Source organism: Crocodylus siamensis, chromosome 1, assembly GCF_052110815.1.
Source record: "Crocodylus siamensis isolate JL-2025a chromosome 1, ASM5211081v1, whole genome shotgun sequence".
NCBI lineage: Eukaryota > Metazoa > Chordata > Crocodylia > Crocodylidae > Crocodylus > Crocodylus siamensis.
This window is the reverse complement of record NC_143395.1, coordinates 299,500,131-299,525,689: the sequence shown is the minus strand read 5'-3', so window position 1 is coordinate 299,525,689 and position 25,559 is coordinate 299,500,131. Positions and strand designations below refer to the sequence as shown.

The following is a 25,559-nucleotide window of genomic DNA, read 5'->3' as shown; positions in this document are numbered from 1 at the left end:
GCCTACTCCTAGACCGTTCAGGGTTCTGCTGGTATCTAAGGGGCCAGGAAGATTTTTTCCTTCACACATGCATTGACTTTGGAATGGGAGTGAGAGGTCATACCCCTTGGAAATGTGTTGACATTGACCACAACTAAGGGCTGGAATTTGGACCGGGCTGTACTGGTGATCCCAGCTGGAGTTAGAAACCTTTTAGGCATCTACCTGGCAGGTTTACTCATGGGTTCTGAAACTTAGCACTGGGTTTGGGGTCAAGAAGAAATTCTTCCCCCTCTGCTCCAGGTCAGATTGCAAGGACTCTCATGAAGCTTTGTATGGACAAGTGCAAAGTCCTGCACTTGGGACAGAACAATCCCATACACCAGTACAGACCAGGGGCTGACTGGCTGGGCAGAGCTCTGCACAAAAGGACCTGGGGGGTTACAGTGGACAATAAGCTGAATGTGAGTCAGCAGTGTGCCCTTGCTGCCAAGGATACTGGGCTACATTAGTAGGAGAGTAGCCAGCAGCTTGAGGAAAGTGACTATTCTCCTCTATTAAACACTGGTGAGGCCACATCTGGAGAACTGTACCTAGCTTTGGGCCCCCACTTACAGAAAGGATGTGGACAAATTAGAGTGCAACAGAGGGCAATGGAATGCATAGAGGCCTGAGGAACCTGACTCAGGAGGAGAGGCTGAGGAAACTGGGCTTATTAAGTCTGGAGAAGACTGAAAGGGGGGATTTAATAGCAGCCTTCACCTACCTGAAGGATGGTTACAAAGAGGATAGAGCTAGACTGTCCTCAGTGGTGACAGATGACAGAACAAGGAGCAGTCTCAAGCTGCAGACAGGGGAGGTTTAGGTTGGATATTAGGAAAAACTCTCTCACTAGGAGGGTGTTGAAGCACTGCAACAGGCTACCTAAAGGGGTGGTGGAATCTCCGTCCTTGGTGGTTGTAAGAACTGGCTTGACAAAGCCCAAGCTACAACAGTCTAATTTGGGACCCTCTGCTCTAAGCAAGGGCTGGACTAGAACACACTTCCCAGGGCCCTTCCAGCCCCTATGTGCTATCATCCTGTGTCTCCACTGAACGCACTGCCTTCTTTTATTGCACGAGTTATATTTCCCTTCCTAGGTGCATCTGAGCCTCTCTCAACCTAACAAAATCCCCTGAACAGCTCAGTACCTACAGCATCCTTAGGCTCTTGCTCGGCCCCACCCCCCAGCCATACTGCAATGCCTCTCTGTACAAGCCAGCCGCACTGAGCATGCGCCAATCCTCTACCTCTTCATAGCAGGCTTACCGGTCGAGCTGGCTTAGCCTGCATTACGCATGCGCCCTCCCTCTCGTTTGTGTCGCTTTCTCTTTCCCCCCCAAAGCCTCTGAAGCCTGACTTCTCGTGCGCATGCGCTGCTCCCCGCAGCCGCCGCTGCCGCTGCCAGCTTCCCCGTGCAGTCCCCGCCCGGAGGATGGGGGCTACCGGACCGCCGGGCGAGGAGACTCGTCATCGCCCGGGGCCCTTCGTGCGGTGCCTGTACTTCGTGGGTTTCCTGGTGAGCGGGGATGCGGATACTGGGACGGGGGGCACTGCGGTTGGCTCCGCCCCCTCCGTGACGCACCGCGGGGGAGAAAGCTGTTGGCGCTGTCGGGATGGGGGCGGGGATGCGAGTCACGTGACTTTCTCTACCTCCCTAAGCGGGGACACCGCGGACGGGAGGGTGATAATGATGTGACATGGGTGGTGGAGCGCATGCGCCATGCCCTCTCTACGAAGCACTGGCGGGGGAAAGCGGGGAGCAAAGAGCTGGTCATCTCTAAGGTGACCTCAGAGCGGCGCGGTGCTGAGAACTCCGCCCTTAAAGGGACCGCGCAGGGAGGATGAGCCCTGTTGGGGCGTCTTGCTCCTCCCCCTCCTTGCCAAGGATCTTACTCCGGGAGGTTTCAGGGCCTTTCAAGGCTGAGCGAGGTCACTTCTGTGGCCCAATCCCAAGCATTTGAATAGATGTATATATGTGTATATAAAAATATAATTATGATACTTAGTATATCAATATATAATATTTAACATTTATAATATTGTATAAATAAATATCAATATACTATTAATACATTTATTACTAATTGTATATTAATTTTATGGTAATTTTAATATTTGAAAACATTGATAAAATAATATTTTACTATTATAAAAATTATATATACATAACTATATAGATTTAAATAAGAAAGGTTAAGTTTTTCACATTCTGGATGCATAGTATTTAAGAACAATACCAAAAATCATGAGAGTTGGCAAAACCTGACATGCGGTGCCACCCATGGCTCTGGGGATTTGACAGCAGAGGAGAGACAACGCCCATGCGCTGCCCCCCCCTCCCCCCAATGCCTCTTGTTCAGCTCCTTGGGGAGCCGTGCAAGCTGGGTGACACCAAACTGGCCTGCCAGACGCGGGGGCTTGAACACCCTGGATAGAGAGCCCTAAGCTAGTGGTCCCTGTGAGCGCAAGCTAGTCAGCCCCTCCTGGCTGGAACCCAGAGCTCTGTCAGCCAGGCAGCCTGTCTCTGAAGGTCAGGCATAAGTGCCCAGCACATACCTCATAGGAATAAAAATATATTTGTGCCAGCTTTGCAAAGCTTTTGGGTCTATGTGTATAGTCCAGGGCTGTATACACGCACTCAAAGAACCTGGGAGAATGCCCCTAGGGCTGCTCTCGGGGTAGAGACGCTTCACCAGAGCTGTGGGTATGAACATTTGAAAGCTGAGGCCCTGATGAGTAGAGAGCTTGTGGTGCTGACATTCCAAGTGGGGGAGGGGAGGAGCGCCAAGCTTTGCACCTATCTCAGTCTTCTCTGCAGATTCCCTTAGTCTGTCTGGTGACGGATGGCAGCAGTGCATAGGGAAGTCCTGATTGGCTGACCCAGACTGCCCATGGTCAGCCTGTGCTTCCCTAAAATGTAATGGGATTACGAAGGGGAATGTTCTGGAACAGTAGAGTCTGAGTGATTCACTGTCTCCCTGGGCAAGCAGGGCTCCCCTCCCTACCCCTGTGCCTCTTGACTGGTGCCCTGACCTAAAAAGGTTCTAGGAGAAGCCTTGCCATGTGCAAACATGCACTATCCTAAGAGAAACTCTCCTGGGAGTGATTGAAGTCTGTTTGTTACCAGGTTATTTTCCTCTGGTAGTGGCTATTTTTACCCTGGGAGAAAAAGCCTGAACACTTGAGGTTTCTTCTGGGAAGGCAGTGACTCTCCCAGGAGAAAGTGAATGTCTGTATGAGGTCTAGGAGAAAACAGCAATGTTCTTTTTAATCCCATATTTTCTCCCTTTCATCTTCTCTCTCTCTTTCCCTCCCCCCACAACGTCTCCTCTGAAGCCAGCCCGGCTCACAGTGCGCATGCGCTGCGCCCTGCAGCTGCAGCAGCTGCCAGCTTCCCCTTGATACACTTCTCACCTTGATACAAGTCTCTCTTTTACTACTTTGTTTGCAGTTCCTCTTTAGTGTTACCTTTTCCTTATGAGTCCAAAAAAGCAGCAGGCATTTGTGTTCCATGGAGTTTGATTGTATTGCCTTCAATAGATATGATTGCCTTTGTGTTTGCAGCATTTCATATGCTCCCTTCTACTTGCTGTAAGTAATAATTAGAATGAATTACATGCTGGGGTAAAGGTACACAGTTCCAAGGCAGAGTTGGCAGATACTTATGACCACTGTATATAGCAGCTGGAAGGTGTTGTAGAGTTGTTGGCTGTTACATAAACTTTCTGTAACGAAGCAGATATTTTAAAGTAGCAAGAAATCCCTGTTCTGCAGCAATATGCAGATGCTGGCAGCAGTAATTACTGGACGCAGAGAATCAGTTATTTAAGGAATACATAACATACTGTATAAGTTATGGGTAGTACTAGATTTCTGCTAGTAATATTTTACCTATATATATTGCAGTATCAACTTTCACAAGTGCATGATAAGGTATTGGAAGCATTTGAGTCATTGCCTGTGTGATGTCCGACAGATTCTGGCTTTGGGCAGACTATTTAGCAACTGCCAGTCTAGTCCAACTGTAGTAGTCTCTGATAAAAGGTGGTACTGCTTCAATAGCCCCCTTCAGTACAGTTCCACTCTGATATAGAAGTGGCATGCTAACAGCATTGTACAGTTAAAGAATTAGCAGGTCAATATGGTAAGCCTAACAAAAGATAAAAAGCTGAAAGCACTGGCCAGGAGATTCTTACACAGTTAGTAGTGGGGAGCCCTCTTGCCTTTTTCTTACACTGTTGAGGAAATCAGCATTTGCATTATGCTTTACTATGCCTGTATTTTTTTAACCTTTTTCTTGAATTATTTCTGAGGTTTGGATAAAGGAAAGAGCTGATACGTCTATATTTTTGTACTTGTAAGGCCCTTTTTAATTGATAAGCAGTGCTTTAAAAGCACTTAAAATTAACATAATACTTTTTCTTCATATTCCTAACTTTTCATATAGGTAAATTGTTTTTCTTAGTAATGTGTCGTAATAGACTACTTTAGCTGCGGCATTACACTTATTTTTCATAAAATAAGTTTGTACTGTTAAAAATGTGGTAAACCTTAAATATTGCTTTAAATGTTCGGAATTAACATAGCCATGATTTTTCCATGTTTTTAGAATATCTTCCTAATGCCGAATGAAATAATTAGCTTTTATTTTCTAGTTTTGCCATTTGTTTTAACCTAAGAGACCAATCGTACAGTTTGTACAATACAGTACAAAACTTGTCTGTCCCCTTCCTCTGCTCCCTTTTGGGTTGTTATTGAATTAACAGGACAATGCCTTTTTAAAATACAGAATGCTCTATAGGTTTTCAGCCTCTTTGTAAATGTGGTCTGCCATTGAAAATCCATTTTGCCTATACTTTCAGGACTTGTTTGGCGTGAGCATGGTTGTTCCTTTATTAAGCCTTCATATTAAGTCTTTAGGGGCAAGTCCAACTATTGCTGGCATAATAGGTGAGTACAGAATGCATGCTTATATAGTCGATTAAGAATAAAGTCAAGTAAAAAGAGTATTAGCAATAACTCCCAGCAAATCAGATGTGTAGCATATCTTAACAGTCCTAACACCTGAATTAGCTATATCGGGGGGAGCAGGGGGGGGTTTCAACCTTTTTTAGTAAGTGTATCCCCGCTGGCTGGATGCGGAGTGGGGGAGGGGGTGGCACATGGCCAGACATGAAGTAGTGACATCACAGGGTGGTGGGAAGCAATGGCGGCCACCTCATACAAGCTTCCCACCCGCAGAGGATCACCGCTGCCCTTGACCCCCCCACCCCCACAGCCCTGCTCCTGGGAGGTGGAGGTGCAGGCTGGTGGCTGACAGTGCTCTGTCCCTGCCCGTGTGTACCCCATAGGGCCCTCCCAAGTACTCCCTGAGCTATGTAGTAGAAAAACAAGGCCAAGCTTCAGGAGAAATTTCTGCTAAGGACTGGTCACCTTTTGTAATACATTTCTCTCCCAATTTGGTAACGTACCTTTCATCTATTTCCATTACAAAATCTTTACGTTCCTTGATTAATTATTTGCAAAATCTACTATGTAAGTAAATTTCATATGCTATGCTTTTAACTTACAGTTAAGGGCTTACTTTAAAGTTTAGAAAGAGTAATAATGATAAAAATATATCATCTTTATAATTGTGTTTTTTAATATCTTGTCATTTTGGGTGGAATTTAGCTCCTTCTGGAGTTAATGAAAGTTCTGTCTTAAGTATGGTTGATGGTGAATGTTTATATAATACTTCTAGTGGAAAATAAGTTACCACCTCTCCACTCTACTTTGATTTGACTATTTAAAGTTCTCAGGATCTGAGTGTCCTTTAATCAGTGAAAAAGCCTGGCAAATACTGTGCTGCTGTGTCCATGTTGCTTTTTGCTGATGCTGCCCAGTGCTACTAGATTCATGACTTTAGAAAAAAGTAGAAGTTGTGTTTTCTTCTACAGCATAATGGTCTGCCAATAATGTCTTTATAGTCTTGGTGCCAATTGGAGTGGCCTCTCCTAGGAATGAAAATTCCCTCCTGCTTGTGCCAAAGTGAGTGGATTTGCCAGAATCGATAATAATTTCATATATTTCCCATAGCAAGGCAACACCTCTGGGTTGAGTGGTGTTGCAAATTTGATACACAGTTGTTCCTCTTTCTCTTAGTGTCTTTAACCAGTGAAATGGTGGTTGCCAGTCTGTGCTAGACTTTATGTCTTACTTGCTTCTCAGCTTCTACCCATTCTTTCAACAAAGGAGTCATAACATTTTTCTCAGCTTTCTCCATTAACTAAAGCCATGCTGAAGTATCTCTTTTAAACGAGTTTTATAAGTCTATTCTCACTTAATTCTCACGGTGGTATTTTTTCCCCTAATGTTTGTGTTTTAGGATCTCTTTATGGTTTCCTGCAGCTTGTTTCCAGCACATTTGTGGTAAGTTTGTAATATTTGATCTAAAAAATATATTGATGTTTCTTTAAATCTCATGGAAAAATTGATAGCATTGATAGTAGTGTTTTGGGGGAATGTGAAAATATATGTTTGATAGGATTCATACAAGCCTTTTGAGATTGGAGAAACAACTGTTCTTTACATTGTGTAGAACTTTTTGGCTCAATCGTAGGGTATAATCAAATTCTTCAGGTTACTAATACACAAGATGGGATTTTTAGCTGAAAAGCAAAGCCCTGCCTAGATTTAGAATCAGTCAAGTGTACCTTTGTCAGTCATTCAAAGTTCTCTGTAACAATGCTACTATTAAAGCTGTGTTACTCAACATAGTAACCTGTTTCTTGCACATAGTCTCATGGACCAAAAAAAGCATATTATCTGGATTTTCCTTTCCCTGGTTAATAGGCAGTCTCCTGTAATTTGCCATATGGGCTTAATTCATACAATTTATCTCAATTTTCTCTTTTTTTTCCTATTGGGTTACATTTTTTTCCCCCTGCAATGCCAAGATAACTGTGTGGAAGGACCCAACCCTGAGGCCATAGTTCATGAATACATACTGTACCTTTCAGGTGCTTAAATCTAGATATTTTAGTCAGAAATACTCCTAGCCTCATCCACCTGTTTGGCATACAATTGCCTTTCCCCTATGCTTGTTAGTTTCCCTGAATTCGCCTGTAAGACCCCTAGCATGTTCTCATTTACATCCCTCATAAAGCTGCTTTTCTGACACACATGGTTACTGTATTTACGTATAGTAAATCATGTTGTCTATAAATGACTTGTTTTTCCTTTCCTCATTTCTTCTTATTGGTATGCTCTTAGATTGTGGGACTTTCAAACTGACACTGTGTACTCCTAGTGTTTGGCAAGCATCTAGTACATACAGACATGTCTGCACATACTATTAATGTAATATAGGCTTACTGTGCAGTAAAATACTACACAGTAAGCCTTCCCCAGGAATACATCTACATGTGCAGCCTGTGGAGAGTGAATCTATTCCCAATGGGAGCAGCCTGGTCCTGGTCCTGCCCTGCTCTACCCCTCTGCAGCAGCCAGGGGGAGCGCCAGGCAGGGGTTATAAGGGCTTCTGACTATAAGGTTGCTTACTGTTCACGTAACAGATACGTAATCTGTACAAGAACACTTTCACTAGTGGCTCTTCTCAAAAGAGAATACATTTAAATCAAATATGCAGACTGTTCGCTCCCAAGTAGATAACTGTTGTTCCAAACATTCATTTCTTGTCTTGTCCAGGGCTGCTGGAGTGATGTTGTAGGAAGAAAACAGTCCCTGCTTGCCTGCATTCTCTTCAGTGCACTGGGTTATTTGCTGCTGGGCATGTCCACTAATGTGTTTTTATTTGCTATTGCTAGAGTTCCTGTAGGTGAGTAAATGTATTGGTACTTAGGCTTTTATTTATTTTAATTTAAACTAGAGAATTATTGCTGGAGGAGTTTGTAGCATTTGACTATAGGTACAAGCAGGACAGTTTGAACAGCTTTGAACAGTTGTATCAATTGTTATTAGAAGAAGCCCATGGAAACTCAAATTCAAGTTGCTCCTTTTGAACTTTGTCATGATCTTGTTTCCAGAAGTTAAGAAACAGTGCACCCAGAAATAGATGATTCCTGAAATTCTTTTTAGGGCTACCTGAATTGTAAGAGTTCATGCTAAGGTCTGGCTGAAAAGAGACCGTTTTAAGGTTTCTTGTTTTGGGGAACCAGAATGACTAGTTTCTTCTGAAAAGCTTGGTCTATTTCTACAACACAGCATGAAATAACATGCTTTTTTTTTATCATGCAGAAAACACATTCCCAAATAAACTGTCAGCTGAAAAAATGACTTACTATGTCAGTGGAAATTCATATGTGGTGTATAAACATACATCTGTGACACTAGTGCTACATTTGCCTCACCATTTATGTTAGAAAATTCTGAAGGGTTTAGCATTTTAAATATTTGCCTTGTCCCAAAGAACATTTCTTTGTTTCAGGGGCTTTTTGAGGCTATTTATTTATTTATTTTTTCCCCTGAGTTTAATTAATTTGATTAAATTGGTGATTGGCTTGTGTCTCCTACTTCTAGAAAGATTTTTGTGATGCTCCCATAGGGGCTGTCTGATACAATCTAGTGTTTTTCTGTTACAAGGAAAGGGCAGGAGATTTCACTGAGTGCACGTATGGTATTTTTGGAATATGCTTAAAATTCTCTTACTCTTCGTGCCCTCTCCACCACCTGCTATGTGTGTAGTGTATTATAGTCCCTTGATTGTCAGCTCCCATAATAGTTCTTGGTGTTTCTGTAAGCAGCTGTGTTGTTCTTCCTCCACCAGTGACCACAGGAGCAGTTGTCTCATTTGTATGGGGATCCTTTCACAACTGTTGCTTCCATCTTACTATAGCTTAGCTGTTTTGGTCCCTGTTGAACATGCTGCATATACTATAGCTGCTGAAGATGCCATGAGAACTGCTGATGTCTAATGTATCATAAGGCCAGGTCTGACACAACTGCTTTAGTGCTGGCAGGGGATGTTTTGTCATTCCTGGAATTTTCAAACAGTAATTCAAAATATTATATAGGGCATTACAGACTACATAACAATGATACAGGTGGCCTGACTGAGTGTCATGTATTTTTTTATGTTGCCTCGCAGGTATTTTCAAACACACACTCTCCATTTCTAAAGCTCTTCTTTCCGACTTGGTGTCTGAGAGAGAGCGCCCACTGATTATAGGGCATTTCAATGCAGCCTCCAGTGTTGGCTTCATTCTGGGCCCTGTGGTTGGTGGCTACCTTACAGAGCAAGAGGGTGGCTTCTACCTGACATCCTTCATCTGCTCTTCCATCTTCATTCTGAATGCTGGTAAGTTGTACTTGGCCTAGTACTTTGCACTTGAGGTTTTGTCTGTTTCTTTGTGTAGTCATGATACGTTTAACAAGAATGGGAATCTCCATCCAGTCTGCATATTTAAACAGCCTTTTGCATGTGAACTTGTAAAGCTCAACATACCTCTTCTTTTTTAACAACATTTTTCCAGACACATACAAACAATGGAGTACTGATTTTGACCTTGAAAATCTTAGGTTTATTTCTCAGATCTACTGGGCATATTTTAGTCAAGCAAATTGCTTGATTTCCCCATATTTAAAATGAGGTATTAAAAACGTCCTGGGTTATGCTGTTCTGCTTAGTTTTTGTAAAATGTTTTGTCCTTTTCTTTAAAAAAGGTGCTATTTCATTTGAAAAGACTATTTTAATAGTTTATTTAAATATAAAATGCAAATAAATTAAAACATATTTGTGAACATAAAAAGTATAACTAATGATGCTTAATTGATTATTGACGGCATTATCTGTATAGGTCTTGTCTGGATGTTACCATGGGATGAAGAAAACGCAGTGAGCAGCAAACCTGAGCAAACCACTTGCAACAGAAAGATGACTGAGAATATCTTGGGAAAGGTGAACCAGGACTCACAGATTAAAGTAGTAGCTAATGGAACAAAGAGATGTGACATTCCTCTCTGGTCTCCCTGGATTCAAGTTGTGTCGGTGCTGAAAAGGATTAAAAGCATCGCATGTTCTGATATGTGGGATATATTTTTAGTACGGCTACTAATGTCTGTTGCCGTAATGCTGTATTACAGCAATTTTGTTTTGGCAATTGAAGAGAGATTTGGAGTGAAACCTAAGCTGACTGGGTACCTAATAAGTTATGGCAGCATCCTTGGAGCACTTGCTGGCTTCCTAGTTGGAACAATAACGAGACTATATCAGCATAACACTTATATAATTTTATTACATTCCAGTGTTCTCACCTGCACGTTGATACTGCTGTATTCTTCAGCACTCAGTATATGGACAGTGATTTTGTCTTCTACGTTTTTAGCCTTTTCAACCACTGTAGGACGCACTTGTATCACTGACCTTGAACTGACCCTGGGTGGAAATCATGCCAGCGGTACGCTCATAGGAATTGGTCAGTCTGTGACATCTGTGGGGCGTATAATTGTTCCTCTTCTCTCAGGAATTGCACAGGAGTTCAGTCCCTGTGGCCCTCCAACTGTTGGTGTGGGGCTGGGACTGATGGCTGTTCTAATCATGGTAATGAACAAATCACAATACAGTAGTGCTAGAAACATTAAACTTAACAGTGAGTAACATCTTATTTTGGACAGGGTTATTATCTTAAATGAAGTAGAGCAATTCAAAGAATTGGGGATAAGTTGTGGGAAAGAACAATAAGCACAAAAGAAGCTTATTGTAAGCACAGTAAGTTTACAGGATGTTATAAGAAGAAACAACAACTTCAAGGGGAGTGAGGCCTGATACAGCCTTCAGATTCACATGGGCTCTACTAATGGAGTATCGTGAGTCAAGACAAATGCTCATAGGTGTAATTTAGAGACACCAACAAGAGGCGCAGGAATGGAACAGAAAATTTAAAAAATAAGAGTTCTCAAGTGTCAGTGGCATGTTGACAAATCAATACTTTCATCAGTACTTCGCCTAGAAATGTACCCGCCCTGAACTTTTCTTGACATCCCATACTTGTTTCTTTTTGCCCCAGTGTTTCTGAGTAATAGAACCATGTGTGTTCTGGCACTTCTATGTATTAGCAGGCCTAAAAGAAGCATGTATTTTAAGAGAAGACATCACCATCCGGAGCAGACGTGATTCGGTAGAATATAAACTATCTTGAAACTTGCACTAGTGGTTTTTGCACTAATTACCACTTCCATTTGCTTACCTTCTGCCACAAATGTTTTCAGATTTCCCCAAAATTTCTAGTGCATTTTCCTTCCATCTCTGCTCTAAGTGTAACTTATCCTTTTCAGTTCTTCAGTTGGCTGTTTAAGATGTTCTGGAGAAATATTTTTAACTATTTGATGTTGAATTAATTCATTGTCTTTTACCTCTACCAAAATAGGTACAAATGCCATTTTAGATAACAAGAGAAAGTATAGGTAGTTGGTTCTGGTCTAGTCTTCATTTGTCTGCAATGGTTTAGCAAGCCAAAGCTAACAGAGATTCTTGCAAGCAAAGATGCATCCAGAGAGCTGGGGACAGAATTCAGAGTACTGCTCTGTATTGTACCTGGTTCAAGCCAGTAATCATTCGTAGTCATTTGTGTTCATAAGCTTTAAATTTGTTCCACATTTAAAAAATATACCTTGTACTTTTAATGTCTTTTACCTGAAAGTCTCATGCACTTTCTATGTAATTATTTGATGTATCATACAAAACCAACTGTGTGAATTTTATATAAAAACATTGTGTGAATATGCATTTTCAAAAAGTATAAACAAAGCGTCACTTTGTAATTCACATATGGTGTTTTGTAGGGTTTTTTAATCATCTTTTTTCCCCTCAGTAATGTGTCTTTTCTTCCAGAATGTGTACTCCCATTTGTAGTCAGTGGTAAAATCCCACTGATTTCAGCAGGAGCACCATGGAAACACCTGCAACAAATTATAATCTTATAATTATTTTAAGTGCTTTTGAGTTTAGCAAACATACGGGACTGGTGTCTTCTATGTTTGCAGGAGGTAACCTTGATTCTCTCTTAAGAGTTCAAGTTTATATAGAAAATAGAATTGCTTATATTTTAATATATTCTCACTTTTGCTCCTTCCTTTGTGGATTGGAAGAATTGTTACCTAGGTAAAATTTTCAGATGTGCTCAAGTTCCAACCTCAAAAGTAAAAGGGCTCCTAAGTAGCCTAAAGTCACTAACCTGTAGCTACCACTTTCCCAAGCACCTCAAAATATTCTGTCACCCTATCCATTTTTATACTGCATTTCTATACTATGAAATGGATTTTTGCTGCTATCTCTTGAAACTTAAAAACCTTTGATAAAAATGTTGCCTTGTGATCTGATAACCAATAAATAGACAAAGACTTTCTTTTTTAAGTTCCAATAACAATAATAACCCAAGGTGTTAAAGACCAAAGAAACCATGAAGATTGTCTTGCATTAATCTGGGTAAATGTGCAAATACCACTTTTATGGGTGACAGAGCTGAAAGTGTAAATACTTTTATGTGTACAAAAGTGGAAGTGTGTTGTACTCTTTACAACCAGCAGATACTTTTGCATAACTATTTTGTTTTAGAAGATATATTGCAGTTTTCTTGTCTAAATGTGCACAGAAGACTAATATGTGGACTGGAATATGGTCTCAGGGATGCTGATACTTCTGGACAAAGAAGTGTTTGGAGTTGATAACCAAATGATTTCTGAAGGATTTTTTTAAAGGATTTCTTTCTTCACAGTTGCAAAAGAATGATACTAAAATTGTTACTAAAAACAGTAATACAATTAAAGGATGTTCCATGCTTGTTGTTTCAGTAATTGTCTTGTTCCTGTTAAGACCTTGTCACAAAATATAGATCATCAACTCAATAGGATTGAATTGGAATGCACTGTACTTGACTGCTTTTACCCAGTTCCTTCATTTTTCTCTTGTTTCTTGGCTTTTTAGGTCCAGGCTACCCCTTCCTTTCTTTTCAACAAAGTCCAATTCAGCATGGCATTAGAGGTACACTGATATATCAGTCCATATTATCATCCTTATTGCCGAAGAAAATAAGGTTGGCATTTTGCCATTTTCACCACCTCCAAAAGTCATGAGTTGCATTTGGATTGCTTTCCCCCTGCCATCAGTTTGCAGGATTTGGGTGGGGAGGGGGGTTCTGTTATCCTTTGTTGAAGCCCTCTTCTTTGTTTTTCTTTTTTCCTCTTCTTTTTTTTTTTAAATGATCGTTACATTTCTAGCCTTTACCATTGTTGAGATCTTCAGAATGTGAGAGAACACAGTGCTAGTTTCATAGTCTGCAGATGCATTCACTGAAAGAATCTAAATAAATTGACTTAAGCATATTTTAAAGTTGGCTTTAAAATGATTGGCCTAAGGAGAAGTGTCAGGCTAATATAGCTGTATGTAACTGAATATTGCATATATTTGAAAGGGTATTCTTAGTGTAAACTTGCAGCCTTATGTTATTTTTAAGATATGGTTTTTTTAAGTATGAATTTATGTCCTGCTTCATCATCTTATAAAATTTGTAACATTCAGGTTTCTAGCAAGTACCTTGCCAGATTGATTGATGATACTAAAACAGACTGAAACAAACATGACTTCATTAAAACTAACAAGCTCAAGCCCTTTGGTGTAGGTGTCTAACCTCTGACCTCTGCAATATGCCCTATTACACAGCCTTACAAATACTCAGACATCAACTGCCTCTGGATTAGATTCCCTGACCATGTCCACTAACTGCATTTCTCTATACAGTTTTCATGCAGTTGGTTCCAGTGAGTGGCACTTCTTAAATCCTTATGTTTCAGGGTCCAAATTGCATTATGTACTCGTTGCAATCAGTCTTGTCTTTTCACCATCCAGTAAAATCCAGTCCTTGGTGATTGGTGTTCACCTTAGTCTGAGCTTCTGAAGCCAAGAATTTCAGCTTTCATTCCGAAGTTTCTAGCTTTCAGAGTTGTGGAGGAAAAACTTGGAAGCATGCATGGCCTAATATTGCCCAGAAGAGGGAAAACCAAAAAATAAATCTATAATTATGTTTACTCTTCAGGCCTAATGAATGAATTGGCAACAGTATGTATGGTACTTTAGTCATGGCATGCACAGTATTTGGGTCTTCAGCTCTTCCTTAAGCTAAGGATGATGTGGTTGGCCCCAAGTGGTAGACATAAATATATAACAAAGCATTAATGAAGCACCAAAATGGAATCCTTTAAACCCTGCCTCCTGTCAAATCCATGGAGCATGACAAAAATTGCCATCTCACTGAAGCAAAACTTGTGCAGAAAACAGCACTCTTGTCACTTCAAGCTACACAATCCTATACATGAAACCAGAAATTATGAAAAATTCCTGCTTGTTGAATGCAGGGTTTCCCTTTCATATCCTTAGCCTCAGCAATACGTGGGTGGGTGTGGGTGTGGGTGTGTGTATGTGTGTGTGTATGTAAGGCAATTTAGAATCAGCAAACTTTTGATTTAGGCAAATGTTAGTACCTTATTTGTTCATATTTCTTCACCTTTCAAAGAGAACAAGCAGCTTGCACAGGTCAGAAATAGACCTGGCACCCCGACCCGTTCTACTTTTTCTCCCTTAAGGCGTTCAGGTGACTGAAACTTCCTCAGGGAAACAATGAATGCACAGAAAGTGACCCACTAATTCTCCAGGCCAAGAAGTGGAAGAACTGGAATAGAAAGAACATTGTGAACTCATTGGAATCAATGTAAACATCTAGGTCTAGATTATGTTCGGTGTACCAGAGGTCTCAAAAGTATGCAATTAGCTGGGGGCATCGTCCCTGTTCCATCAGGGGAAGTACAAAGCACTCTCACTTGTTCTACGAGTCTCTGGAATCAGGTCTTACTCTGTTTTGCAGAATCACAGGGCTTTCACATTCTGCTTGTAGACCCAGATCCTGTTCACATGATGCTACATTGCCATAGTGATGCACTATAATGACATAGCTCATCACTACAGTGGCATAGTGTTGGTAGCCACAAACTGCGGCACCGGCACTATGTTACTGTAACAACGAGCTACCTCACTACAGTGCATTGCTAGAGTGATGTAGCTGCCAGAAGTAATTGTGTGCCGCTGGGAAGATGCGGGTTATTTTTTGCAGCTACATTGCCATAGTGATGCACTATAATGAGTAGGGCTGTGCAAAACAGCTATGTTTTGATTCCGTTTTGGATTTGGCCATTTTGGAGGACAGTGATTCGTTTTGGTGTTTGAGATCACTGTTCCGTTTCAATTCGGCCACATCTTTTTTGGAGTTCCGACGCAGTTTCGTCAATTTGGCCATAGGACAGAATGGGGAATCATTAAAATGCCTATAACTTTGTCATTTCTTGCCTGATCAGATGAAAATTATAGGGATGGTAGCCCCTTCTGAGGGCATGGATTCTGCAAAGTTTCAAGGAGATACGTGCAGAGGTTTCTGTGAACCTGCACCTCAAACTGTTCAAAGAAAAAAACTCATATCACTTGCTGGCAGTGGTAGCATGTAGATCGTGGAGCCTGTGCCCTCTGGGAGGGCTGCAGGGCTGTGCCAGACTCCTTCCAGGGGGAACAGGCCCCTGGATTTGTATGTGGGATAACAGCAGGCTGCCATCCCTCCCCCAGAGCACTGGGATTGGAAGAGACCTCGGGGACAGACTGCAGACACTGGCCAGCTACAGATGTCAATAACAGAGCAGTCTTTCCCCACCTCTTTTCTCTCCTTCTTCTTAGTTTCTGAGTCCCTGCAAGCCCGGCTCAGAAACAACAAAATTTTCTGAAAGGTTTTGGGTGGTTTTGTTTCATTTCAGAGCCTTCCATTTCATTTCAGATTTGGTGTTTCAGTTACCGAAATGGACCAAAACACCTCTGAAATGAAATGGCTGCTAAAGTTTTGCGTAGCCCTAATAGTGCGGTAGCTCCTAAACCAAGTACTACATGATGGTGCAGTAACAACCACGCTGTGGTGGGCACGTGTAGTTGCACCCAGTAAGGAGTATAGCTTCATTATCTTGGGAGTCAGTCTGATCCTGATGACTAAGGGAAATACCTTCTTGAACCAATGCAGCTAACCAACAGGGGGCAGCACTGACTTCAGAGTAAAGTGGGGCATTTTGCCCAAATGCCTAGTGGTTAAGGCACTTGCACAAGAAGTGAAAGATCTGGTTCCTCATGGAGTTTGAACCTGTATCTTTTATTTCTTGTGAGCATCCCCTAGCCATCCAGGCATGGGTGAGGTAGGACTGAGTTAATTTCCCAATACTCTGATGCAGCTGATCTACTGGGCAGCCAGGAGTGAAAGTCACAGGGAGAGAAGTTGTGCAAGGAGTTATCTGAGATATGGTTTTATGTCAGATGATGTAGAGCAACATATCTGCATGATATGATGTGATATGACAGAACGTACTGTGCACTTCACATTCTTTTAAAGTTGTAATTGCAACCGTAATTTGTCAGTATGTTCAAATGTGACAGCTTTGTAGGGATGTTTTCACAAGTTAAACTATTGCTATGCCAGGATGAGCTACACCACCTTTCATAGATTTCATAGACATTAGGGCTGGAAGGGACCTCAGAAGATCATCGAGTCCAGCCCCCCACCCAAAGGGCAGGAAGTCAGCTGGTGCCATAGGATCCCAGCAAGATAAACATCCAAATTACTCTTGAAGGTGTTCAATGCAGGTGCTTAAACCACCTCCGATGGCAGGCTGTTCCAGACCTTGGGGGCTTGGACAGTAAAGAAATTCTTCCTTATGTCCAGCCTGAAACGGCCTTGCAGTAGTTTATGACCGTTCAACCTCATCTTCCCTTGGGGCGCTGTGGTGAACAAATGTTCCCCCAGATACTGGTGGTCACCCCAATAAATTTATAGGTGGCCATCAGATCACCCCTGAGCATGCGCCTTTCCAGGCTAAAGAGCCCCATGGCTCTCAGCCTGTGATCGTAAGGTCTGTTTTCCTGACCTCTGATCATGTGCGTGGCTCTTCTTTGTACACTCTCAAGCTTCTCCACATCCTTTCTGAATTGTGAAGCCCAAAACTGGACACACTACTCCAGCTGCAGCCTCACCAAGGCCGAGTAGAGGGGGAGAATGACGTCCTGGGATTTGCTTGAGAAGCACCTACGGATCCAAGCCAGTGTTTTGGTCGCTTTACTAGCCGCAGCATTGCATTCCAGGCTCATGTTCATCTTGTGGTCAATGATGACCCCCAAGTCTCTTTCTTCCATAGTGCTAGCCAGCGTAGCACTGCCGAGCCTGCCTATAAGGATGCTGCAGGTTTTTCCTCCCAAGGTGGAGAACCTTGCATTTTTTTGGTGTTAAACACCATCAGGTTCTCATCCACCCGTTTGCTGAGCCTGTCCAGGTCAGCCTGGATCACCCACCCGTCTTCTGGCGTGGATGCTTTGCCCCAAAGTTTGGTGTCATCGGTGAACTTGGCCAGTCCACTCCTGACTCCAATGTCCACATCATTAATGAAGATGTTGAACAATATGGGTCTACTATCCTGCAGGTATGTGCTATATAACCATTACCAGTGGTTTCAAAGCTACAAGGGTGTGTCTCCTCTCCTTCATTTTTGTGTCCTGGGAAGGAATTATGCACTTTCCCGGAAGGGGACAGAGCAAAAATCCACATAGGTGGCCTGAATCAATTTCCAGAGATTTTGTGGCTTTAGTTACTTATTTGTCTAGACATAGATTTGGGCCAAAGTGTTAATTTTTTTAAGGGAATGTGTAGCACAGGAGAGGGCAAAATACGGTCCACAGGCCAGATCTGGCCCACCAGGCAATGTCATCTGGCCTGAGGGAGCCCACCAATTAATTGCAGTCCACCAGCCCATGCACCTCACTCCCTGGTGCACAGAAGGACTTGGCCCAGCCAGCATGCAGCTTCCAGTGGGAAATGTTAGGGGTTAGGGTTGGGACTTCCAGTCCCAAGATAGCAACCAGAGGGCGGGACACCTGTCAAGGGGCAGGGCTGCACTTTTGGTGAGCTGTTGTGAGCCACATCTCATTAAGCAACCCAGCAGCTGAAATAGATGCCTACGCTGGTATAGAAATACAGAGTTACCGGGCTTGCTGCCTAGAGAAACATTCAGCTCCAAGTAAGCTCTGTGATGCCTAGGATCCCTGTAGAATACAAGAAGAGATTAAGCAAATGAGAAAAGTAGTTTCAGAAGGCTGGACAGGTGAGCTACCCTACAGGGAATGAAATCCCAGGTGCTTCACATCATGATAAGCCACATGCTCCACCATCTGAAGCCAGTCACATTCAGCACTAGAAGCAGGATGTGTTCATTAGTGCAGATAGATTGTAGCCACCATCAATAATTATCTCCAGTGTTGTTCTGGCAGGACAAGGTAGCAATCCAGTTGCAGAACTAGGGGCAGCCTTGGTGTGATCATCGCTGATCCCTTTTGAAGGGAAACTCGACTTTCTCATTGTCCCAGGAGGCAAGAACTCTCATGCTTATAACACTTATAAGGCACAGACCCATGGTCACACATTGGCCACAAGGAAAAGGGCATCGTGCATGTCACAGGGGACATGGGGGGTGGGGGGGGGCTGAGATTGGACAATGACCATGGCTTCTGCAAGTGGTCACAGCTTCCCCCCAACAGCTTCTGCAGGCAGTCACCACTCGCCACCGGCTTCTGGGGATGGTGGCCATTTGCCACTGCTGCTGGCTTCACCAACTTCTGCAGGTGGTCGCCAATCACCATCGCCAATCACCCCCCCCCCCCCGGGCTTCTGCAGGTGGTGGTCACTTGCCACCCCACCACCAACCACAAATTGTGCCCCCCCAGTCTCAAGAGGTACCAGTTGCTCATGGTGAATGTTTTCTGGGATGTGACTGAAGTACTTGCAGGATAGTACTTGTATTTACAAGTACTAACCTATGGCAGCAGAAGTACTTCTGGCATGTCTGATCTGGCAGACTATGCACTGAGGTCTTTGCATCTGCTGAGACCGTGGAGAACAAGAGGTAGAACCATGTTGTACTAGTGTGTGGAGTAGCATCTTTTTTCCTCTCTCTAGCTGCCCTCAAACACACTATTCTGCTGCAAGCCCAGATACCTGTTTGAAACTTACCCTGCCTGGAGTGCTGAAGTAATATAGCCAGGTGGAATGGGCCAAGCTAATAAGGGGCCATTAAAATCCCATGGGAAGAGTGCTGTAGGCTTCCTAGGTGGGGTAGAGATGTGCCTGGGTTCCTTGCACAGCATGTCAGAAGATTAAAAGGATATCCTTGTGTGATCTGTAGAGGCAGCTCCTTGCATTGTGTGAGGGCTGATAGTCAGTGAGCCCATTATTTCCTTCATCCAGCAGTCTGTGGGTGGCTTGTCAGTGTACCTTTACTCAAGGATATGGCACAAGGTATTGCCTGCATGTCTAGGGTTGGCTGAAGCAAGTGCTGTTGGTGGGCGCCTGAGAGCTGGGGTTGAATGAGGCACCTCTTTGACATAATAAAAATAGCCTGTAACATTCCTCTCTCCTGTACTCTGCCTTAGGGTGCTACTTTAGAGTGGATAGAGCTGGCCGTTGGAAGGGAGGAAGAGCTAAGCAGCTACCTAGGAGGAGATGAATAACCCCCCTAGCCTGTTTGTATAAGCCAAGACTTTTCAAGAGTTGTCTTAGTCATTTTAGCAGTGAAGTAGAATTCGGCCATACTGCAGTTTCAATATTAGACCTAATATTGAAACTGTAGTATGGCCGAATTCTACTTCAATATATTTTTCCTCTAGAATTTGGTCCCACTACCCATATGACAAACTTTCTTTTTTCCTTTCACTTTCATCCTTCAAATGAAGGCAGTCTGCTTAGCCTTTGTATATTAACCTGCTTTGTAGTGCTTTCAGCATCTAATCAGCTACATGTGAGATGCCAACTTGTTCACTCAGCAGATGAAGGGGACACAATTGTTTCCTTTCTTCACTTTCTTTTGTTGGTCTGATAGCTGTGAACACAGTTGTACTGAATGTTCCCTATTAAACCAACAACAAACCTATTCCAAGGTTCATACTGGCAGAGCTAGTCAGTCAGCCAATATTAACTTTGTCACAAGCAAATTATTCAGTTCCCAAAGACTTGTATTTCTGGAAGAGAATAAACATCATTTCAATGCATCATTTCTCCCAACAGATGGTGCCAGAGGATAGTAAGATTTATGTGGGTTTTGATTCTCCAGCACTATAACCTTTCTTGGAGAAAGGATCACAAAACTGAAGTCCACATTGCAGACTCAAGCTGAAAATTCTATTTAGAAACCTGTTAAGATAAATGCTGCAGTTTGTCTTCTCTTTGTTTGAAGAGTACCAGGATGCAGACTTTAAAATATAATGTTGCTTTAACAATATGCTCAGCATTTATCCAATTCATCGGTCTCAAAGTACTTTTAGGCATCTGGGTAAATACTATCATGTTTTATACTTAAAGAATTGAAGCACCAAGGGGTTAAGACTCAGATTGCCAAAAAACAGGCCATAGTTTTGGCCTTAATTCTGGGGTTCCCAAATTAAATACCTGGAACCTGTGTGTTGTTGCCAGTGGGTGTATCTACGCATGATGTCTACTGTGGAGCTGCCTAATTAGCTCTGCAGTAAAGTCTCTGCACCTACTTGGGCTGCCCTATTAGGTCACACTAAACTAATAAATGCTGTTGTAGGTTAGTACTTGTAAATATAAGTATTATACTGCAGCAGCGTTATTTACTACACAGCAATGCTCGTGTAGACCCTGACAGGCACTGCTGGCTAGACCCACACTGAAGCACCCTCGTGCCCCAGCCAACACCTCCACAGCATGTTGAGCTTTGTTGGAGCAGCCCTGGGCTGGCAGGCTGACCCCTGGGATCTGCCAGCTGGGACGCTCCAATCCAGTTCAATGTGCTGTGGTCCTGGGTACACTTGTATGTTCCAGAGTTTTTTGCTTCACAATTGCACATGTAGATGCACCCAGTGCGTACCTACTGCTCCAACTGAAGACAGTCAAGACTGCAGGTTCTTAGGACTTGTGAGAATTAGGCACTTAGTTAAAGTTGCACCCCCAGAATCAGAGGTCACTTCTGAAAATTTGACCCCAGCAGCTTGATGGCTTACAAATTACTTTCTTCATCCTTTAGCAATACAGGAAGGAGAGAGCTCTGTAGTGAGTAACCTTTTGCATGCATAATTTTATCTTAAAATAATTTAATTCAAGAAAAAAAATGTGAGCATCCAAACAGGCAGAGTAGAACATATGCTGACAGTTCTACCCATGTAAAAAAGGATGCTTCTGGAAAAATTAATTCTGAATTATTATTTTATAAATTAACATCCGACTTCAACCCGTTACCATGTAGTCCAAACAGAAGGTGCTAGTCATGCACAGGTGACCAATTCTCAAAACAGCATTGTTTTTCACAAACAAAAAAATAACAATTAAAAAAAAAAAAATCAACAATTTAGAATAGAGATATAGTTCTAACAGAAACCACTGAATAAGATTTTCCAAATCTACCAATATACTCCACAGAAATTGGAAATCCACATAGCCTGAACAATAGCAAAAGGCTTTAAAATTTGTAACAATAATTAACCTGAATTTAGTAAAGCATGAGGTTGCAAAGGAAAATCTAATAAAACCATTTTTATTGCATAAGGCATCTAAACGAAGCATCCAACACATGCTAATTAGTGTCAGAGCAGACTCAATTAATCAAGTCTGCTGGAGTGTGCTGATTAGCACCCCCTGCTGCTTATTAACACATTCCAGCAGCATCTCATGTATTCAACTTCCCAGCATTTCAAAATGCTGGCAGGAGTGCTTGAACTAAACTGAGTTTTAGTTAAAGCACCCCACCACCATTTTGAAATGTGGGATGCTGAACACATGAGATGCTGCAGGAGCTTTAATTAGAGCAGCTCCCACGAGCCACTCTACTTAAAATGCCTCCCCCCAACCCTCGAAGCACCTGTAAAGATGCCTTTAAGCACCATTTGCCAAAGGCATTTAGGAGCCCCAGACCCAGTGATTTCCAATGGTATTTAGGCACTTTAGAAAATTCTGCCCAGTCTTTAAAAAAAAACAAACCCGAAGAAGTTAGTTCCCATAATTCCTTCACAGCTACTTTAAATAAAATGTGCATACAGAGGTTATGGTAGTATTAGAGTGATGGTGTAGCAGTGATGGTCCAGGAATTATGCGAGAGGCAGGGATTTCTTTGGGTGATATCTTTTATTGGACTGACTGCATAGTTGGAATAGGAGTTAGACCCCATGGAGTGTGAGTTAGCCTTAATTCTACAGAGGATAGAAATCTGAAATAAATTGCCCACCAATTTAGAAATGTGCAAAATGCAAAGGAAAGTACATTATAAATTTATATCTTGGACATTCATAAACCAAAGTTATGAATTTTATAATAAATGGAATGATTTCTACATTCTGGCTAAAAGTCATGTGTGTTTTGGGTAAAGTTCAAGGCCTAATTGCCACACAGCCCTTTATAATAAGGATTAAGTGGGAAAGAAAGTGCAAGCTCCTGAAATTTACATTAAAATCAACTGTCCTTGTTTAAGTGGCACATTCCCTCCAGCTTGTATTTAAATTGTTGCCAGTTAAAAAGAGATGAAAGAGAAGTATCTTCTCACTGCTTTGTGGTGACCTCCAGGTTGCTGCTAAGAAACAAGCCCTGGTCACTTGCCCCCACTCCACATGTACAACTTGCCAAGAAGTGTTACACAGTTACTTTATGGCACTTGCCCAGGGACTCTTTCAGGACCCGAGACTCTTGCACTTATATGACATCTTTTCAGGAAGCAGCACATGGAGGAGGACTGCATGGGTAGGGCTGATTTTTCAGTGCCAGTCTCAGGATCACCTTGGAGGTAGAATATTGTATTATAATAATGCCTAGTGACTGCAATTGATTTCTGGGCTCCACGCTCTACAAACAAAGGGGGACTGCAGTCAGCTCTAGACAAAAAGAAACCCGTCACCCTCACTCTCCACATAAGGAACAGAGGCTGCTTGGAGAGGTGAACCCTCCCCAAACAAATGGGGCTATACTTTAAACTCTTTCTAGTAAAGTGTAGGTTTGTTTTTTGTCATGTCTGTCAGCAGCCAAAGAGACTAAGTGAATTAGGCTGGAAATTAAACCTAGAGTTCTTGAGTCTCAAGGCACAACTTCATCCATGAGGACCATACCCCACACACACTTACCCTGTGTATAGTATCATAGAAATACTATGCTGCTGCATCCCATTGCAGCCATAAGACTGAGGCACAAAGACAATTGCTAAGTCACAGTTTTTATGTACTTGCTACCATCTCTTTCCTGACCTCATCTTCCAAGGTGCTAAGTGCTTTCAGCTTCCATCCCAGCATCCTTCCTGGGTTACAGGCTGAAAAAATTGCAGGTACATCAAATCAGATGTATTTAGGAGTGTCTCTACCCTTTCACCTCACTTGACAGGCCATTTCCTATCATCTGATGGTACTTTTAATTCTGTATCTGGAGTTTGTTCTCTCCCCTCTGACTGTTCCAGCTTTTGCATCCCAGTATCCCAGCCATTCAAACAGAATAGTTTGAGGAGACATTGATTTGTCTTGCCAGTTCTGTAGGACAGGTGCATAGTGCAATCATCAGTGCTACTCATTCATGATATGGTCTAGATAAGAATAAATTGATCATAAATAACACCTAATGTGCTAGATATTTTTAAAAGTTCTCTTCATTATAGAAATTTTGAAAATATTCTTAGATATTTAAATATTGAACTTGGTTCCAGAGCGTATAATGTGATAAAAGGCACATTTTCCTATGCCCTGTCCCATCAGTAGTAGTGGAACGAATAAAATTAAAGCACAGCTAAAAGTTATTTTAAAAAGGTTATCCTTTGTGTCTGGGGTTTGGTTTTGTTGCATGTCATCTAGTTAATCAGTAGTATGGACAGGCAACCCGAAGGAAATACTTGTTGATTCACACCACATTTTTATAGTGCATTCATTGTCCAGTTAAGGAGTCTAATTTAATGCCTCTGTAGTTCTTCATTGATATTTCAACTGCAGCTGTTTTCAGTATGGCTGGTTCTCAGATTTAGATCTGTGCCTTTCAGCTTCTGAGGCCTGCCTGCCTAGCCGTGGTGGCGGCATTGGTCTCATTGATCCATCATCTTTAGTCAAATCTTCTTCACTCAGTGTACCAAACCTTGGTCTTGACAACAGAGGTTGCCTGAACCCACTGGATGTCAGAGCTTGGTTAGCTGCCTCCCTGTGATCTCCTTTTCCATCACAGTCTCTGTCGACTTCATTCCTCCATTCCATTCTAAATTGCTGCTGTGGCTTCCGCTGTTTTTGCTTTGGGTCTCTCATTTTGTTTCCTGGTCTGGGTTTTAAATTGAGCACTGTGGTAGCAGCATCTATGTCAGAGTCACTGCTGTCACTCACTGTGAACATAAAACAAAATTCAAATTCTCAGGTACAGCATCTCACTGTCTACAGAGCGCTATCAAGCCAAACCGCAAAGCCTTCTACAGCACAAAGCACAAGACACACAAATGCTTCTCCGTGCCTGCGATGAATGGTTGACCAAGCTTTGAAATGTACAGTCCTTTTGGGCTAGAAGCAATAAAGGATTTGGGCAGATTTTAGGAACTACCCTAACAACTGGGATTCAAAAATCCCTGCTCAGCTGTTGTCGATGTCTGGAGATACCTAAATTTACAAAGTACCTCCCCACTTGACTTGAAATTTTCCTAGGCATCTAAACTTCTTCTCTAGTCACACGTAGAACTGTCCAGTCCAAGTGCCTCAGTGCCTCATCTCCCACCTACACCCCAACTTTTTTCTAACTACTCAGTTGGTCTAATAAAAGATATCACATCTACTCAAAGAACCTTGCCTACCTATACCCCAAGGCACTGAACTGTATGGGGAGCCTAAGGACATAACCTGGGGTTTTACTCAGAGGTGAGAGTTTCAAACAGCCTGCACTTAAATATTGGGTACCTGACTTCAGGATTAGAATTCACAAAATTGAGTCAAGCACCTCTACTTCCCTATGCTTTGGGCAAACTTAGGTGACCAGAACTGAAATCCATACTGCTCAGCACACTGAGCATGGGGGGTGGAAGGAAAGACATCTAAGCCAGTCAATAAGAAGAGGTAGATATTTGAAACCCTACCTCTCTTCTAGACTTAAGGAGCAGTAAGTTGCCCCCTTGCAGTCCTGACTTAGATGCCTATATGAGACAAATTCACAGCTCGAAAGATCCCTCTTTCATCAACCCCCCTCACAAATATAGGCACCTAAGTAGGCAGTCAAATCATCAATTACAGTATAGGAAACTGGGTCATTCTTTCCTTTTAGAGGAAGCAGAAGTGTAGTGGCAACCTTTTATGTATTTGCCTAGAGGACAGAGCACCCATACCACTTGGCCCAAGAGACTTCAGACCATTATTTCAACCTTCTAAGGATACTAATCATGAGACATGGGCCAAGGCCAAATAAAGGCACCTCTACCTTTGGCTCACTGTGCAGAAAGTTGAGACTCACAGGTTTAATAAGAGCATTTTG

General features: G+C 42.4%; 2 protein-coding genes across 8 annotated transcripts in view; one reads left to right on the top strand and one right to left on the bottom strand.

Moving 5' to 3' along the window:
* The first annotated feature begins 240 nt into the window (after positions 1 to 240).
* On the top strand, positions 241 to 12,800 carry SLC67A2 (solute carrier family 67 member 2). 6 transcript variants are annotated; one of them, XM_090020842.1, is made up of 7 exons: positions 1,497 to 1,537; positions 4,884 to 4,971; positions 5,991 to 6,051; positions 6,389 to 6,432; positions 7,711 to 7,840; positions 9,110 to 9,319; positions 9,819 to 12,800. In XM_090020842.1, exons 3-7 carry the CDS (start codon positions 6,024 to 6,026, stop codon positions 10,616 to 10,618), a joined length of 1,212 nt encoding a protein of 403 aa, XP_089876968.1. In that variant the 5' UTR covers positions 1,497 to 1,537; positions 4,884 to 4,971; positions 5,991 to 6,023; the 3' UTR covers positions 10,619 to 12,800. The 6 variants fall into 6 exon arrangements, with proteins under 6 accessions (XP_089876944.1, XP_089876952.1, XP_089876935.1 ...); XM_090020818.1 differs by lacking the exon at positions 5,991 to 6,051 and having other exon boundaries at positions 241 to 1,803; positions 9,206 to 9,319; XM_090020826.1 differs by lacking the exon at positions 5,991 to 6,051 and having other exon boundaries at positions 1,157 to 1,537.
* Positions 12,801 to 22,198: 9,398 nt separating this feature from the next.
* SLC9A2 (solute carrier family 9 member A2) overlaps positions 22,199 to 25,559 on the bottom strand; it is a 43,065-nt gene continuing 39,704 nt past the window's right edge. For both annotated transcript variants that reach the window (XM_090020794.1, XM_090020783.1), the window contains one exon: positions 22,199 to 24,429. In XM_090020794.1, coding sequence (XP_089876920.1) covers positions 24,059 to 24,429 — 371 coding nt within the window. In that variant the 3' untranslated portion in view covers positions 22,199 to 24,058. The remainder of the gene's footprint in view (positions 24,430 to 25,559) is intronic.